Here is a 16,365-nt window from a genome sequence, read left to right as displayed (position 1 = left end):
CAGTGGATTCATCTCAAACTTAGTACATATAATCTGTGTCATATGGAGGGGTGCAGTCAAAAGAAAACAATTGTTTTTATTAATTTTCCATTTTCTGAATGAATTTTTCAAACCCTAACCCTATCCTCGCTATTTAATTTGAAACTATTGACACACTAGGCGGGTCGGGAGTATTAGTGAGCCACGCTCACTTTTTTTCTTGTTCTACTTATTTCGACATTGAATCAATGTTTTTTTACACCAAAGTCAGGACAAGTTGGACCCGTGAAGATCCGGGTTAGAGTAGGTCTTCTGCAACCCATGTTTTTCAATAGAGGCGGCATTGCTTGTCGTAAGAGGCGACTAACGGGATCGGGTGCATGGTCAGGTTCGCTGACTTGGTTGATGGATGTCATCGTATTCCATTTTCGTAGATCAATGCTCATGATGTGAGTCACTTGATTGTATCCGGTAAGACTCGATTTACAGACCGACGTCATATAGCTGGAATATTGCTGAGTGCGGCGTTAAACAACAAACAAACAATCAAACAGGACACGTTGACACATCATTGTAATCCCTGGCCTGTATTTGACGGAGCTCACAAACATGGCGTCCTGCATGGAGATCTCGTCTGCACAAGAATCCCAACAGGATCCCCATTTAGGAAATTATCAACCTTTCAAAGAACGCGAAGACATGGGAGGACTGCATAGTGTCACACAGTGCACACACACGCACACACACACACACACATACGCAGACCCACACATGCCACCATACAAACCCGATGAATTATCCGAAATTGAAACTATACATATGCAATGACGATATGCTCAACTATTGTCTTTTCATATTTTTCAATTATTTAAGCCCGAAGTGATGCAGGTCTCAGACGTTTACCACTTCGGTGAAACCCACGAGCACGGGTATGTTGCTGACAAACCTAGAAACATAATCGGGCGAACCGGGATTCGGGATTTGGGTTCGCCATTACGATCCATTATAAATTAACTACCGCGATAATATAGCATACCATGCTACACCAGTCGTTTGTGTTTGTTGTTTAACGCTGCAGTATTCATTGTTCCAACAGCAATATGACAAAGTATATACGAGTGTGTGAAAAGTTCCGAGACTACACTTTGATGGATTGCGTTGATCTTGCGGTGGTAACTAACATTTTTAGTCCACCAGTCTTTTATTGATAAGATACAACAAAACCCTTTAAAATGGCAAATTTCTACTTGTCCTTATGTTACCTTAACTACTGGGCATTTTGGCAAGGACTAAAGGACTAGTGCCAATTTCTAACGCTGGAACTTGCTAATTATTTTTCAGCATCAATCCCCTCCGAGGTCCAAACACTTCTGCCAACGATGCTGGACCCAGAAACCATAAAATAGATTTTATTTCTAGATGTTCTTAGATTCTATTTTATGGTCTCTGCTGGATCTCATTTGTGTTGAAGGCGTCCTCTTGGTGGTGTGAATGTTCACCCACAGCAGAAATGACGTTATCATCATTTTCATAATATTTGCCACACAGTTCTTTTTTTCCAAGTTTGGACGGTGGAAAAGTGGCAGTGCCAAATTTGGTATATACGGAGGATGCTTCATGAATTCAAAGCCACAGTCATGTATTTCAGCAACAGCGACAACAGACTTTGGCACAGGTGTGTTGTCATGGTGGAACAAAACCCCTTAAGTGATCTATGCACAACTTTAGCCTTGGTATTTTCACACAGTTATCGGTGCAGTTTATCGGCCATTATTGGTCTGACCTTTCGGGAGGTAGTCCACCAGTAGGAATCGCTTGGAATCCCAGAAACACGAAGCCATCAATCACCTTGACAGGCCTTGCTTTTTCGGAGACGTTAGATGTTTCGACTGTTGTTTCGTCTCTGCTTGACAATGGTGAACCCAAGAGTCATCAATGGTTAAAATATGTCTCAAAACGATGACATATGAACCCGAGGCGTTTCTAATCAGGAGTCAGAAGCCTTGGAATCCAGCGTGCTGAAACCTTTGTCCTGCCCAGTGCATTCCTCAGAATGTTCTCACCCCCCCGCGAGAGAAGCCCATTGTCTGGCTATGTGACTTGTGGTGAGTTGTCGATCATCCATAATCATGTCATGTATTTTATCAGCATTTTCCTTAAGGTCTTCCTTATCTAGCATCATATTTCGGGCGCTCTCTTCGCCTCTTAACAGTGGAAGGAAGGAGCACCACCCCCTACAGTTGACGCCATGTCCGCATGCATGACTGTTGATGTTATCCCCTTCAGTTGGATATACTTGATGCACAGTAGCCAATTCTGTCCATTTTCATCAACAGAGAAAATACATAGTCACTGGACAAAATATTGTCCCAGAAAATGCTCGGAAAAAATAATTATAAATTAGACTGTTGAAAAAATAATTGTCAGCCTCAAATATTACATTATTGCAAGGTGATTTAAAAGAAACAATATGTAGTTTTTCATAGTTTCAATTAAAAACATATCTGGCTTTGAAGCTGAAAAAATATCTGGTATCGGTACACGATCTCCAACCCCACCCAACTCTCAGAATGTCAAATGGTCGGTTTCGTGTTGTAAAAGGCGTTAAATGAATCGGATGGTCAAGCTCGGTGACGCGGTTGAATGTGTGTCATCATACCCCGACGGGTAGAGTTTGTAGTTGTCACGTGTGTGTTATCTTATTTTGTTTGTTTGCTGTTTAACACCGCGCTCAGCAATATTGCAGCCGTATGTCTGTAAATATTCTGGACCAGAAAATCCAGTGATGGGCATCATGAACATCGATCTACGCAAACGTATGCGATGCCATGCATAAACCAAGTCAGCGAGCCGATCTTGCCTGTTACAACAAGCATGGGCAGCTGAAGACCAATTCTAAGCCGGATTTTCAAGGGGTAGTTATCTCATAACCAATCAGATGCATTATCGATTATCTAGTATTATATATCTTCATTCTATTATGATAAATACCCTGGACCCATAGATTTGTTTTGGTAGCTTCATCACTTCTATCTCTTGCTATATCCATCTCAGCTGCGAAGTTGTAGCTATTTAATTTTCAGCTGTTACTGGCCGACGTCAATGCTCAGCTTTTACTGTCTTACTTCAATGTTCAGCTGTTACTGTCCTACTTCAATGCTCAGCTTTTACTATCCGACTTATATGCTCAGCTGTTACTGTCCTACCACAATGCTCAGCTTTTACTGTCCTACCACAATGTTCAGCTTTTACTGTCCTACCACAATGCTCAGCTTTTACTATCCGACTTATATGCTCAGCTGTTACTGTCCGACTTCAATGCTCAGCTTTTACTATCCTACCACAATGCTCAGCTGTTACTGTCCTACCACAATGCTCAGCTGTTACCGTCCGACTTTTATGCTCAGCTTTTATTATCTGACGTCAATGCTCAGCTTTTACTGTCCGACGTCAATGCTCAGTTGTTACTGTCCTACTTCAATGCTCAGCTGTTACTGTCCTACTTCAATGCTCAGCTTTTACTGTCCTACTTCAGTGCTCAGCTGTTACTGTCCTACTTCAATGCTCAGCTGTTACTGTCCGACGTCAATGCTCAGCTGTTACTGTCCGACTTCTATGCTCAGCTTTTACTATCCGACTTCAATGCTCAGCTTTTACTATCCGACTTCAATGCTCAGCTTTTACTGACCGACTTCAATGCTCAGCTTTTACTGTCCGACTTCAATGCTCAGCTGTTACTGTCCTAATTCAATGCTCAGCTTTTACTGTCCGACGTCAATGCTCAGCTTTTACTATCCGACTTCAATGCTCAGCTTTTACTATCCGACTTCAATGTTCAGCTTTTACTTCCGACTCCAATGCTCAGCTTTTACTATCCGACTTCAATTCTCAGCTGTTGCTGTCCGACTTCTATGCTCAGCTTTTACTGTCGTTCTGTAAAACGACAGAGTAGCGCCCTTCGCCCCGATTATTACCCTTGGTTTGTCTGCACCAACCCTGACGGAGCTGGTAGCAAGTTGGAAGACGCGAACTGTAGCCATGTATTGGCACAGAGGGTAAAAGTGGAGCAGTACGTGTCTACGATTTTACAGTTTGATCCATCTTTACAGCTCGTGACAGTAATTTGATTCCATGGCTAGCGTCGTACTATTTGGATCGGTTCCGATGTTAGCGAATGGATCATATTAAAATTGATGTATAATACCCTAGATACTCGAGATTCAATTAGACATGACATAACTAGAAAAAAAAATCCTGAACACTGTATGGCCCAAAAGATTTTTTTTTGTTTATTTACAATAATACAAATATATAGAAATATGTACATTGTTGATTGATTGTCAGTAACAATTGAATAGAACATTATTATCTTCAACAGGCAGTTGGGATGGAACTTCTACATTAACAGAGACAACTATTTTTATGACCATACAAAAAATACAATTCTCGTTACACAATCAAATATAAGGTAATACTGTTTCTGTTCACAAATATAATATTAGGATTTATCCAACGGAGCTTTGTGAGATTATTTAAAGAGTTGTTTTTCTTGGTATACAGAATGACAGCCGCCGCATCACCTGGAAATATAAAGTATGACACACATATTATACAATGTTCACAGAGAGTGACACGGGCATGTTACACAGACTGACGACATACTTGTTCGTTATTGTTCCAATGCTTTATAACCTTAATGCTGCATTGAAAAGTTAACACAACCATGGCTAAAGCAACTCCTCGAAATCCTAAACCGACAATTCTGATTCTCAAGCAACAGCAGCAGTACTTAATAAGTAACTACAACATGGGAGTGACGTTATTCGCGCTCTCCTGTACCATATATTCGTTAATGGTGTACGCTCAGAGTAAGTTTGTGGACTTACCGATACGATTCGTGACCGAAGAGATTTCTTCCCTGATTTTCTCCTGGCGGTTCTCACATCACCCGCCATTACTGGAACAACATGTGAACAAATGAACCTCGGTGATTCTATGTTAGATCACTGATGCTGGTTCCACGGAAACATAAGCCAGGAAGAAGTGTGCATTTGTTTCCTGTCACATACTAAAACACGGGTAGGTGGGTGGGTGTAGGCGTTTTACGTCAGCGAACAAAATGTTTAAACAAAAATATATTAAATACTCAACAGAGGTGTTCAAAATCAGGATCTGCTTCACAACGTTGGCGCATCAAATTACTTTCCTGCCATCATTACTGTAAAACGTCGTGCAAAATTCATTATGTATATATTTTAACATGGTATTGTTTATTTATATTGTTTACCAGTCATATATGAAACAAGACATTAAGAGAGCTCACCTTCATATCCGATGGGAATGATTGCGTCATCTGGAATCTTCACGTTTGTCTCAGATTCCGCATCCAAGTTAGAATACCAGTTCGTCTGTGGCTTGGAGGTGTACGAGTTATCGAACCTTGTGTCCCTCTCGTCTTCCAAAATGTCTTCCCATTGTCCCCAGTGAAGGTTATCTTCCCCTGGTCCCCAAGTTTGCCAAGAGTCATCTCCCCCTGGACCCCAATGAGAGTTATCTTCCTCTGGATCCACCATATAGTCGTGTTGTGGCTGTTTCTTGCCATATTTCAATCTGTACATGATGAGTGCGGCTGTTCTTGCTCCGTCCGTGAACATACGGAGCTTTGGGTAGATGATGTCAATCATTGTCAATATGTCCGCCATGCTGTAATCAAGGAGAATATACATAAAATTATTGATGACATGCAAGGGCCGGACATGTTTATAATAATGTCATATGATATGCACTAATGTACCAGGACACGGTTTACTGGTTATTCTCTGTTTCAACTATATTAATAATGTATTTATGGATTTCACATATTGGATTTTATGATATAATAAATTGATTATCGATATCACAAATTCGACTTTTAGATATCGATAAAAAAAATTTAAGATATTTATAAATATATCGAAATGTTTTTTTCTTCATCACTCATTCTATTAAGTGATATTAATAATTTGTTAATGATATCTTATAATCGATATCCCGACATCAATTATTCATTTTGTGATATCTTACAATAATAAATAGAATGTGTGGCACCATTAATTAATTAAGTTACATTAACTGAGCCCTTTACTGGCGATTGGGAGAGTAGGGGGAATATTCTATGAAAACGGATGTCCTGCTTGGCTTATAAGATACCAAACAAGTTTTAAAATTCATTATTAATCATTCACACAAAACACAAATAAAGGTATCCATAAAACTAATGGGTGATAGAAAAGTCATCGGGTTCATGAAGGCCTGATAGCAGCTCATGACACGTGATACTGTGACGTCATACTATTGTGACGCTAAGACAATTACTTCTGTCAAACTCACACGGAAAGTCGTTTTAAAACTGTTATTGGGCTGAATAAGAAATACCCAATGCACGACACATGTTTCTTTCTCGCATAATAATTGACTCTTCAACTATTTACAGCTGTAATTTTCGATTGAAGTGTAATTAATCACGAGGAAACATTTTGTTAAGATTTCCGAAGGCTTTTATAATTAATAAAATATATTACTTTCGTGATAATTATGTCCACATTCTAACAGTAAGACACCGCTTACCTTGTTCAGCTGATGGAGCGAAGGGGATTTATCAACTGCAGTAAATTTAAGATGGGACCGTGAGCACTCCACAGATCGACGTGTGTCCACTTGAATGACCTCCAAGACTGACCAGTTTCATGGCAACCAACTCCCACAATTCCCGTCTTGGATTGTGTACTATGACGTCATATGTCTTATGACGTCATTCGGTTTGTGGCGTGGCGGTGCAACAAAATATTCTAAGATTTGGCTAATGTTATACGTGGAGCCCCAGTGCATCAGGAAACGTTGGATCATCCTTAGTCACAGCTTTACCTCCGTGGAATGTCACTGTTACTACGAGTGGTAGCTTTATAGCGATCGTTTCGCTTACGACATAGGTCTACATTGAGTTTAAGCCGTTTTGCACAGATTCGCTTAAAGCTTTGTGTGTGAAGCCCCCAGGATTCAGACGTTTACCACTTTGGTGAACCCACGAACACTGACAGAGAAAATATCATAATCGGGATGAATTGAATTCGAACCACGACCAGCGAATCGTGTCATCTAAGGGACGCAACTCTGTACAGCGAGGTACCGTTGCTTTGCCTACTGGCCAAACCCTATCATTTTGCTGAAAATCAATAAACATTTTATAAATAAAATAGCTTCGCATTATCGATTTCGGAGCCATATAGGCTTAAAAATGACCACGTAAAGAGGTATGTTTGATTTGTATAACCCTCTGTGATGTGACGCAGGACAGTGTTTTGTCGGGAAGGGGACGCGCCCGATATGGTCGTCTGGCAGATCAATATAATTCCTGTCACGTTAAGCTAGACAAAGTTAACACTTGATGGGATGCACGGTCGCGACGGGCAACCACATCTGGACCTACTAGAAAAGAACTCTCCGAATTTATTCTCGGTAATAGGACCTCATGAAAACCAGTACGTGTTATTCATCTCAAACCGTTTCTAAAGTTGCTTTTTAAAAAATGTGCATGAGCTTCTGTGTTATTTACTTTTTAATTGGCTACTTCCAATGTCTGGGGCGGTGGGGTAGCCCAATGGATACAGCGTTGGTTCGTCAAGAAGAATTCCCGAGTTTAATACCAAGGTTGCCGACGCCTTGTTGCGGGAGAACAACCGAAATTGGCTTCACATATTGTGTGCTTGTTGGGAAATACCCTGGACACATAGATTTGATTTGGTAGCTTCATCACTTCTGTCTCTTGCTTTATCCATCTCAGCTGCAAAATTGTAGCTATTCAATTTTCAGTTGTTACTGTCCGACTGTAATGCTCAGCTGTTACTGTCCGACTTCAATGCTCAGCTGTTACTGTCCGACTGTAATGCTCAGCTGTTACTGTCCGACTTCAATGCTCAGCTTTTACTATCCGACTTTAATGCTCAGCCTCTACTATACGACTTTAATTCTCAGCTTTTACTGTCCGACTTTAATTCTCAGCTATTACTATCCGACTTTAATGCTCAGCTGTTACTGTCCGACTTTTATGCTCAGCTGTTACTGTCCGACTTTTATGATCAGCTTTTACTGTCTTTCTGTAAAACGACAGAGTTGCGCCCTTCGCCCCGATTATTACCCTTGGTTTGTCTGCACCAACCTTGACGAAGCTGGTAGCAAGTAAGAATACGTGAACCGTAGCTATGTGTTGGCACAGAGGCTAAAAGTGGAGCAGTTCATGGCTACGATTTCACATCTTTATCCATCTCTACAGCTCGTGACAGTAATTTGATTCCATGGCTAGCGTCGTACTATTTGGATCGGTTCCGATGTCAGCGAATGGATCATATTAAACTTGATGTAAAATACTCTAGATACTCGAGATTCAATTAGATGAAACAACTAGAAAAAATAAATCCAGAAGACTGTATGGCTCAACAGAATTTTGTTTTGTTTATTTACAATAATACAAATAAATAGAAATATGTACATTGTTGATTGATTGTCAGTAACAATTGAATAGAACATTATTATCTTCAACAGGCAGTTTATATACACTTGTTTAGGTGAGATGGAACTTCTACATTAACAGAGACAACTATTTTTATGACCATACACAAAATACAATTCTCGTTACACAATCAAATATAAGGTAATACTGTTTCTGTTCACAAATATATTAGGATTTATCCAACGGAGCTTTGTGAGATTATTTATAGAGTTGTTTTTCTTGGTATACAGAATGACAGCCGCCGCATCACCTGGAAATATAAAGTATGACACACATATTATACAATGTTCACAGAGAGTGACACGGGCATGTTACACACACTGACGACATGCTTGTTCGTTATTGTTCCAATGCTTTATAACCTTAATGCTGCATTGAAAAGTTAACACAACCATAGCCTAAAGCAACTCCACGAAATCCTAAACCGACAATTCTGATTCTCAAGCAACAGCAGCAGTACTTAGAAAGTAACTACAACATGGGAGTGACGTTATTCGCGCTCTCCTGTACCATCTATTCGTTAATGGTGTACGCTCAGAGTAAGTAAGACTTACCGATACGATTCGTGATCGAAGAGATTTCTTCCCTGATTTTCTCCTGGCGGTTCTCACATCACCCGCCATTACTGGAACAACATGTGAACAAATGAACCTCGGTGATTCTATGTTAGATCACTGATGCTGGTTCCATGGCAACATAAGCCAGGAAGAATTGTGCATTTGTTTCCTGTCACATACTAAAAAACGGGTAGGTGGGTGGGTGTAAGCGTTTTACGCGAACAAAATGTTTAAACAAAAAATATATTAAATACTCAACAGAGCTGTTCAAAATCAGGATCTGCTTCACAACGTTGGCGCATCAAATTACTTTCCTGCCATCATTACTTTAAAACGTCGTGCAAAATTAATTATGTATATATTTTAACATGGTACTGTTTATTTATATTGTTTACCAGTCATATATGAAACAAGACATTAAGAGAGCTCACCTTCATATCCGATGGGAATGATTGCGTCATCTGGAATCTTCACGTTTGTCTCAGATTCCGCATCCAAGTTAGAATACCAGTTCGTCTGTGGCTTGGAGGTGTACGAGTTATCGAACCTTGTGTCCCTCTCGTCTTCCAAAATGTCTTCCCATTGTCCCCAGTGAAAGTTATCTTCCCCTGGTCCCCAAGTTTGCCAAGAGTCATCTCCCCCTGGACCCCAATGAGAGTTATCTTCCTCTGGATCCACCATATAGTCGTGTTGTGGCTGTTTCTTGCCATATTTCAATCTGTACATGATGAGTGCGGCTGTTCTTGCTCCGTCCGTGAACATACGGAGCTTGGGGTAGATGATGTCAATCATTGTCAATATGTCCGCCATGCTGTAATCAAGGAGAATATACATAAAATTATTGATGACATGCAAGGGCCGGACATGTTTATAATAATGTCATATGATATGCACTAATGTACCAGGAAACGGTTTACTGGTTATTCTCTGTTTCAACTATATTAATAATGTATTTATGGATTTCACATATTCGATTTTATGATATAATAAATTGATTATCGATATCACAAATTCGATTTTTAGATGTCGATAAAAAAAAATGAAGATATTTATAAATGTATCGAAATGTTTTTTTCTTCATCACTCATACTATTAAGTGATATTAATAATTTGTTAATGATATCTTATAATCGATATCGCGACATCAATTCTACAATATATCTTACAATAATAAATAGAATTTGTGGCACCATTAATTAATTAATTTACATTAACTGAGCCCTGGACTGGCGATTGGGAGAATAGGGGGAATATTTTATGAAAAAGGATGTCCTGCTTGGCTTATAAGATACCAAACAAGTTTTAAAATTCATTATTAATCATTCACACAAAACACAAATAAAGGTATCCATAAAACTAATGGGTGATAGAAATGTCATCGGGTTCATGCAGGCCTGATAGCAGCTCATGTGACGTGATACTGTGACGTCATACTATTGTGACCCTAAGACAATTACTTCTGTCAACAAACTCACACGGAAAGTCGTTTTAAAACTGTTATTGGGCTGAATAAGAAATACCCAATGCACGACACATGTTTCTTTCTTGCATATCAATTTACTGTTCAACTATTGACAGCTGTAACTTTCGATTGAAGTGTAATTAATCACGAGGAAACAGTTTGCTTTTATATTTAAAATAATATATTGCTTTCGTGATAATTATGTCCACATTCTAACAGTAAGACACTGCTTACCTTGTTCAGCTGATGGAGCGAAGGGAATTTATCAATTGCAGTAAATTTAAGACGGGACCGTGAGCTCTCCACAGATCGACGTGTGTCCACTTGAATGACCTCCAAGATTGACCAGTTTCACGGCAACCAACTCCCACAATTCCCGTCTTGGATTGTGTACTATGACGTCATATGTCTTATGACGTCATTTGTTTGTGACATGGCGGCGCATCAAAATATTCTAAGATTTGGCTATCTAAGATTATAGCGATCGTTTCGTTTACGACATAGAGCTACAGTGAGGTTAAGCCGTTTTGCACAGATTCGCTTAAAGCTTTGTGTGTGAAGCCCCCAGGATTCAGACGTTTACCACTTTGGTGAACCCACGAACACTGACAGAGAAAATATCATAGTCGGGGTGAATCGAATTCGAACCACGACCAGCGAATCGTGTCATCTAAGGGACACAACTCTGTACAGCGAGGTACGCCGGCTTTGCCTTCTGGCCAAACCCTATCATTTTGCTGAAAATCAATAAACATTTTATAAATAAAATACCCTCGCATTATCGATTTGAGATCCATATAGGCTTAAAAATGACCACGTAAAAAGGTATGTTTAATTTGTATAACCCTCTGTGATGTGACGCAGGACAGTATTTTGTCGGAAAAGGGACGCGCCCGATATGGTCGTCTGGCAGATCAAAATAATTCCTGTCACGTTAAGCTAGACAAAGTTAACACTTGATGGGATACACAATCGCGACAGGCAACCACATCTGGACTTATAAGAAAAGAACTCTTCGAATGTATTCTCGGTAATAAGACCTCATGAAAAACAGTACGTGTTTCTCATCTCAAACCGTTTCTAAAGTTGCTTTTTAAAAAATGTGCATGCGCTTCTGTGTTATTTACTTTTTAATTGGCTACTTGCAATGTCTGGGGCGGTGGGGTAGCCCAATGGATACAGCGTTGGTTCGTCAAGAGGAATTCCCGAGTTTAATACCAAGGTTGCCGACGCCTTGTTGCGGGAGAACAACCGAAATTGGCTTCACATATTGTGTGCTTGTTGGGAAATACCCTGGACACATAGATTTGATTTGGTAGCTTCATCACTTTGTCTCTTGCTTTATCCATCTCAGCTGCGAAATTGTAGCTATTCAATTTTCAGTTGTTACTGTCCGACTGTAATGCTCAGCTGTTACTGTCCGACTTCAATGCTCAGCTGTTACTGTCCAACATTTATGATCAGCTTTTATTGTCGTTCTGTAAAACGACAGACTTGCGCCCTTCGCCCCGATTATTACCCTTGGTTTGTCTGCACCAACCCTGACGGAGCTGGTAGCAAGTTAGAAGACGTGAACCGTAGCTATGTATTGGCACAGAGGGTAAAAGTGAGCAGTACGTGTCTACGATTTTACAGTTTGATCCATCTCTACAGCTCGTGACAGTAATTTGATTCCATGGCTAGCGTCGTACTATTCGGATCGGTTCCGATGTCAGCGAATGAAGTATATCAAAATTGATGTATAAAACCCTAGATACTCGAGATTCAATTAGACATGAAACAACTAGAAAAAATAAATGCAGAACACTGCATGGCTCAACAGAAAAAAATTGTTTATTTACAATAATAAAATAATTGGAAATATGTACATTGTTGATTGATTGTCAGTAACAATTGAATAGAACATTATTATCTTTGACAGGCAGTTTATATACACTTGTTTAAGTGAGATGGAACTTCTACATTAACAGAGACAACTATTTTTATGACCATACACAAAATACAATTCTCGTTACACAATCAAATATAAGGGTAATACTGTTTCTGTTCACAAATATAATATGATGATTTATCCAACGGAGCTTTGTGAGATTATTTATAGAGTTGTTTTTCTTGGTATACAGAATGACAGCCGCCGCATAACCTGGAAATATAAAGTATGACACACATATTGTACAATGTTCACAGAGAGTGACAGGGGCATGTTACACACACTGACGACATGCTTGTTCGTTATTGTTCCAATGCTTTATAACCTTAATGCTGCATTGAAAAGTTAACACAACCATGGCTAAAGCAACTCCACGAAATCCTAAACCGACAATTCTGATTCTCAAGCAACAGCAGCAGTACTTAATAAGTAACTACAACATGGGAGTGACGTTATTCGCGCTCTCCTGTACCATATATTCGTTAATGGTGTACGCTCAGAGTAAGTTTGTGGACTTACCGATACGATTCGTGACCGAAGAGATTTCTTCCCTGATTTTCTCCTGGCGGTTCTCACATCACCCGCCATTACTGGAACAACATGTGAACAAATTAACCTCGGTGATTCTATGTTAGATCACTGATGCTGGTTCCATGGAAGCATAAGCCAGGAAGAATTGTGCATTTATTTCCTGTCACATACTAAAACACGGGTAGGTGGGTGGGTGTAAGCGTTTTACGTCAGCGAACAAAATGTTTAAACATAAAATATATTAAATACTCAACAGAGCTGTTCAAAATCAGGATCTGCTTCACAACGTTGGCGCATCAAATTACTTTCCTGCCATCATTACTGTAAAACGTCGTGCAAAATTCATTATGTATATATTTTAACATGGTACTGTTTATTTATATTGTTTACCAGTCATATATGAAACAAGACATTAAGAGAGCTCACCTTCATATCCGATGGGAATGATTGCGTCATCTGGAATCTTCACGTTTGTCTCAGATTCCGCATCCAAGTTAGAATACCAGTTCGTCTGTGGCTTGGAGGTGTACGAGTTATCGAACCTTGTGTCCCTCTCGTCTTCCAAAATGTCTTCCCATTGTCCCCAGTGAAAGTTATCTTCCCCTGATCCCCAAGTTTGCCAAGAGTCATCTCCCCCTGGACCCCAATGAGAGTTATCTTCCTCTGGATCTACCCTATAGTCGTGTTGTGGCTGTTTCTTGCCATATTTCAATCTGTACATGATGAGGGCGGCTGTTCTTGCTCCGTCCGTGAACATACGGAGCTTGGGGTAGATGATGTCAATCATTGTCAATATGTCCGCCATGCTGTAATCAAGGAGAATATACATATTGATGACATGCAAGGGACGGACATGTTTATAATAATGTCATATGATATGTACTTATGTACCAGGAAACGGTTTACTGTTTTACTCTGTTTCAACTATATTAATGATGTATCTATTGATTTTACACATTCGATTTTTTGATATAATAAATTGATTATTGATATCACAAATTCGATTTTTAGATATCAATAAAAGAATTTAAGATATTGATAAATGTATCGAAATAAGTTTTATCATCATCCCTCATTCTATTTAGTTATATTAATAATTCATTTACAATATCTTATAATCGATATCGCGACATCAATTCTTCATTTTGTGATATCTTACAATAATAAATAGAATGTGTGGCACCATTAATCAATTAATTTACATTAACTGAGCCCTTGACTGGCGATTAGGAGAGTAGGGGGAATATTTTATGAAAAAGTATGTCCTGCCTGGCTTATAAAATGCCAAACAAGTTTTAAAATCCATTATTAATCATTCACACAAAACACAAATAAAGGTATCCATAAAACTAATGGGTGATAGAAATGTCATCGGGTTCATGCAGGCCTGATAGCAGCTCATGACGAGTGATACTGTGACGTCATACTATTGTGACGCTAAGACAATTACTTCTGTCAACAAACTCACACGGAAAGTCCTGTAAAACTGTTATTGGGCTGAATAAGACATACACAATGCACGACACATGTTTCTTTCTTGCATATCAATTTACTGTTTACTATTTACAGCTGTAATTTTCGATTGAAGTGTAATTAATCACGAGGAAACATTTTGTTAAGATTTCCAAAGGCTTTTATATTTAAAAAAATATATTGCTTTCGTGATAATTATGTCCACATTCTAACAGTAAGACGCTGCTTACCTTGTTCAGCTGATGGAGCGAAGGGAATTTATCAATTGCAGTAAATTTAAGATGGGACCGTGAGCTCTCCACAGATCGACGTGTGTCCACTTGAATGACCTCCAAGACTGACCAGTTTCATGGCAACCAACTCCCACAATTCCCGTCTTGGATTGTGTACTATGACGTCATATGTCTTATGACGTCATTCGTTTTGTGGCGTGGCGGTGCAACAAAATATTCTAAGATTTGGCTAATGTTATACGTGGAGCTCCAGTGCACAAGGAAACGTCGGATCATCCTTGGTCACAGCTTGACCTCCGTGGAATGTCACTGTTACTACGTGTGGTAGCTTTATAGCGATCGTTTCGTTTACGACATAGATCTACAGTGAGTTTAAGCTGTTTTGCACAGATTCGCTTAAAGCTTTGTGTGTGAAGCCCCCAGGATTCAGACGTTTACCACTTTGGTGAACCCACGAACACTGATAGAGAAAATATCATAATCGGGATGAATTGAATTCGAACCACGACCAGCGAATCGTGTCATCTAAGGGACGCAACTCTGTACAGCGAGGTACCGTTGCTTTGCCTACTGGCCAAACCCTATCATTTTGCTGAAAATCAATAAACATTTTATAAATAAAATAGCTTCGCATTATCCATTTCAGAGCCATATAGGCTTAAAAATGATCACGTAAAAAGGTATGTTTAATTAGTATAACACTCTGTGATGTGACGCAGGACAGTATTTTGTCGGGAAAGGGACGCGCCCGATATGGTCGTCTGGCAGATCAATATAATTCCTGTCACGTTAAGCTAGACAAAGTTAACACTTGATGGGATACACAATCGCGACAGGCAACCACATCTGGACCTACTAGAAAAGAACTCTTCGAATGTATTCTCGGTAATAAGACCTCATGAAAAACAGTACGTGTTTCTCATCTCAAACCGCTTCTAAAGTTGCTTTTTAAAAAATGTGCATGCGCTTCTGTGTTATTTACTTTTTAATTGGCTACTTCCAATGTCTGGGGCGGTGGGGTAGCCCAATGGATACAGCGTTGGTTCGTCAAGAAGAATTCCCGAGTTTAATACCAAGGTTGCCGACGCCTTGTTGCGGGAGAACAACCGAAATGGCTTCACATATTGTGTGCTTGTTGGGAAATACCCTGGACACATAGATTTGATTTGGTAGCTTCATCACTTCTGTCTCTTGCTTTATCCATCTCAGCTGCAAAATTGTAGCTATTCAATTTTCAGTTGTTACTGTCCGACTGTAATGCTCAGCTGTTACTGTCCGACTTCAATGCTCAGCTTTTACTATCCGACTTTAATGCTCAGCTTTTACTATCCGACTTTAATGCTCAGCTTTAACTATACGACTTAAATTTTCAGCTTTTACTATCCGACTTCAATGCTCAGCCTCTACTATACGACTTTAATTCTCAGCTTTTACTGTCCGACTTTAATTCTCAGCTATTACTATCCGACTTTAATGCTCAGCTGTTACTGTCCGACTTTTATGCTCAGCTGTTACTGTCCGACTTTTATGATCAGCTTTTACTGTCTTTCTGTAAAACGACAGAGTTGCGCCCTTCGCCCCGATTATTACCCTTGGTTTGTCTGCACCAACCTTGACGAAGCTGGTAAGCAAGTAAGAATACGTGAACCGTAGCT

General features: G+C 39.6%; 3 protein-coding genes across 3 annotated transcripts; all 3 read right to left on the bottom strand.

Annotated features, from left to right (window-relative positions):
* Positions 1 to 4,263: 4,263 nt before the first annotated feature.
* On the bottom strand, positions 4,264 to 6,734 carry LOC124137752. The gene is made up of 4 exons (XM_046504189.2): positions 6,586 to 6,734; positions 5,303 to 5,682; positions 4,866 to 4,936; positions 4,264 to 4,559 (listed from the first exon to the last, which is right to left on the bottom strand). The coding sequence occupies exons 2-4, from the start codon at positions 5,679 to 5,681 to the stop codon at positions 4,512 to 4,514; spliced, it is 498 nt and encodes a 165-aa protein (XP_046360145.2). The 5' UTR covers position 5,682; positions 6,586 to 6,734; the 3' UTR covers positions 4,264 to 4,511.
* Positions 6,735 to 8,443: 1,709 nt separating this feature from the next.
* On the bottom strand, positions 8,444 to 10,878 carry LOC124137753. Its single transcript, XM_046504190.2, has 4 exons — positions 10,778 to 10,878; positions 9,513 to 9,892; positions 9,079 to 9,149; positions 8,444 to 8,774 (listed from the first exon to the last, which is right to left on the bottom strand). Exons 2-4 carry the CDS (start codon positions 9,889 to 9,891, stop codon positions 8,727 to 8,729), a joined length of 498 nt encoding a protein of 165 aa, XP_046360146.2. The 5' UTR covers position 9,892; positions 10,778 to 10,878; the 3' UTR covers positions 8,444 to 8,726.
* Positions 10,879 to 12,358: 1,480 nt separating this feature from the next.
* On the bottom strand, positions 12,359 to 14,820 carry LOC124137754. The gene is made up of 4 exons (XM_046504191.2): positions 14,708 to 14,820; positions 13,431 to 13,810; positions 12,993 to 13,063; positions 12,359 to 12,686 (listed from the first exon to the last, which is right to left on the bottom strand). Exons 2-4 carry the CDS (start codon positions 13,807 to 13,809, stop codon positions 12,639 to 12,641), a joined length of 498 nt encoding a protein of 165 aa, XP_046360147.2. The 5' UTR covers position 13,810; positions 14,708 to 14,820; the 3' UTR covers positions 12,359 to 12,638.
* Between the last annotated feature and the right edge of the window lie 1,545 nt (positions 14,821 to 16,365).

Source organism: Haliotis rufescens, unplaced genomic scaffold (genome assembly GCF_023055435.1).
Source record: "Haliotis rufescens isolate VD_foot unplaced genomic scaffold, xgHalRufe1.0.p SCAF_94, whole genome shotgun sequence".
Lineage (NCBI taxonomy): Eukaryota > Metazoa > Mollusca > Gastropoda > Lepetellida > Haliotidae > Haliotis > Haliotis rufescens.
This window is presented reverse-complemented; position numbering and strand designations above follow the sequence as displayed.

Bases quoted from the DNA above. Each gene is read 5' to 3' on its own strand.
- LOC124137752 (XM_046504189.2), bottom strand. From the start codon at position 5,681: ATGGCGGACATATTGACAATGATTGACATCATCTACCCAAAGCTCCGT. The intron at 4,937-5,302 runs GTGAGCTCTCTT...ATGTTGTTCCAG, and splicing joins CATTCCCATCGGATATGAAG to TAATGGCGGGTGATGTGAGA. The intron at 4,560-4,865 runs GTAAGTCCACAA...TTATATTTCCAG, and splicing joins TTCGGTCACGAATCGTATCG to GTGATGCGGCGGCTGTCATT.
- LOC124137753 (XM_046504190.2), bottom strand. From the start codon at position 9,891: ATGGCGGACATATTGACAATGATTGACATCATCTACCCCAAGCTCCGT. The intron at 9,150-9,512 runs GTGAGCTCTCTT...ATGTTGTTCCAG, and splicing joins CATTCCCATCGGATATGAAG to TAATGGCGGGTGATGTGAGA. The intron at 8,775-9,078 runs GTAAGTCTTACT...TTATATTTCCAG, and splicing joins TTCGATCACGAATCGTATCG to GTGATGCGGCGGCTGTCATT.
- LOC124137754 (XM_046504191.2), bottom strand. From the start codon at position 13,809: ATGGCGGACATATTGACAATGATTGACATCATCTACCCCAAGCTCCGT. The intron at 13,064-13,430 runs GTGAGCTCTCTT...ATGTTGTTCCAG, and splicing joins CATTCCCATCGGATATGAAG to TAATGGCGGGTGATGTGAGA. The intron at 12,687-12,992 runs GTAAGTCCACAA...TTATATTTCCAG, and splicing joins TTCGGTCACGAATCGTATCG to GTTATGCGGCGGCTGTCATT.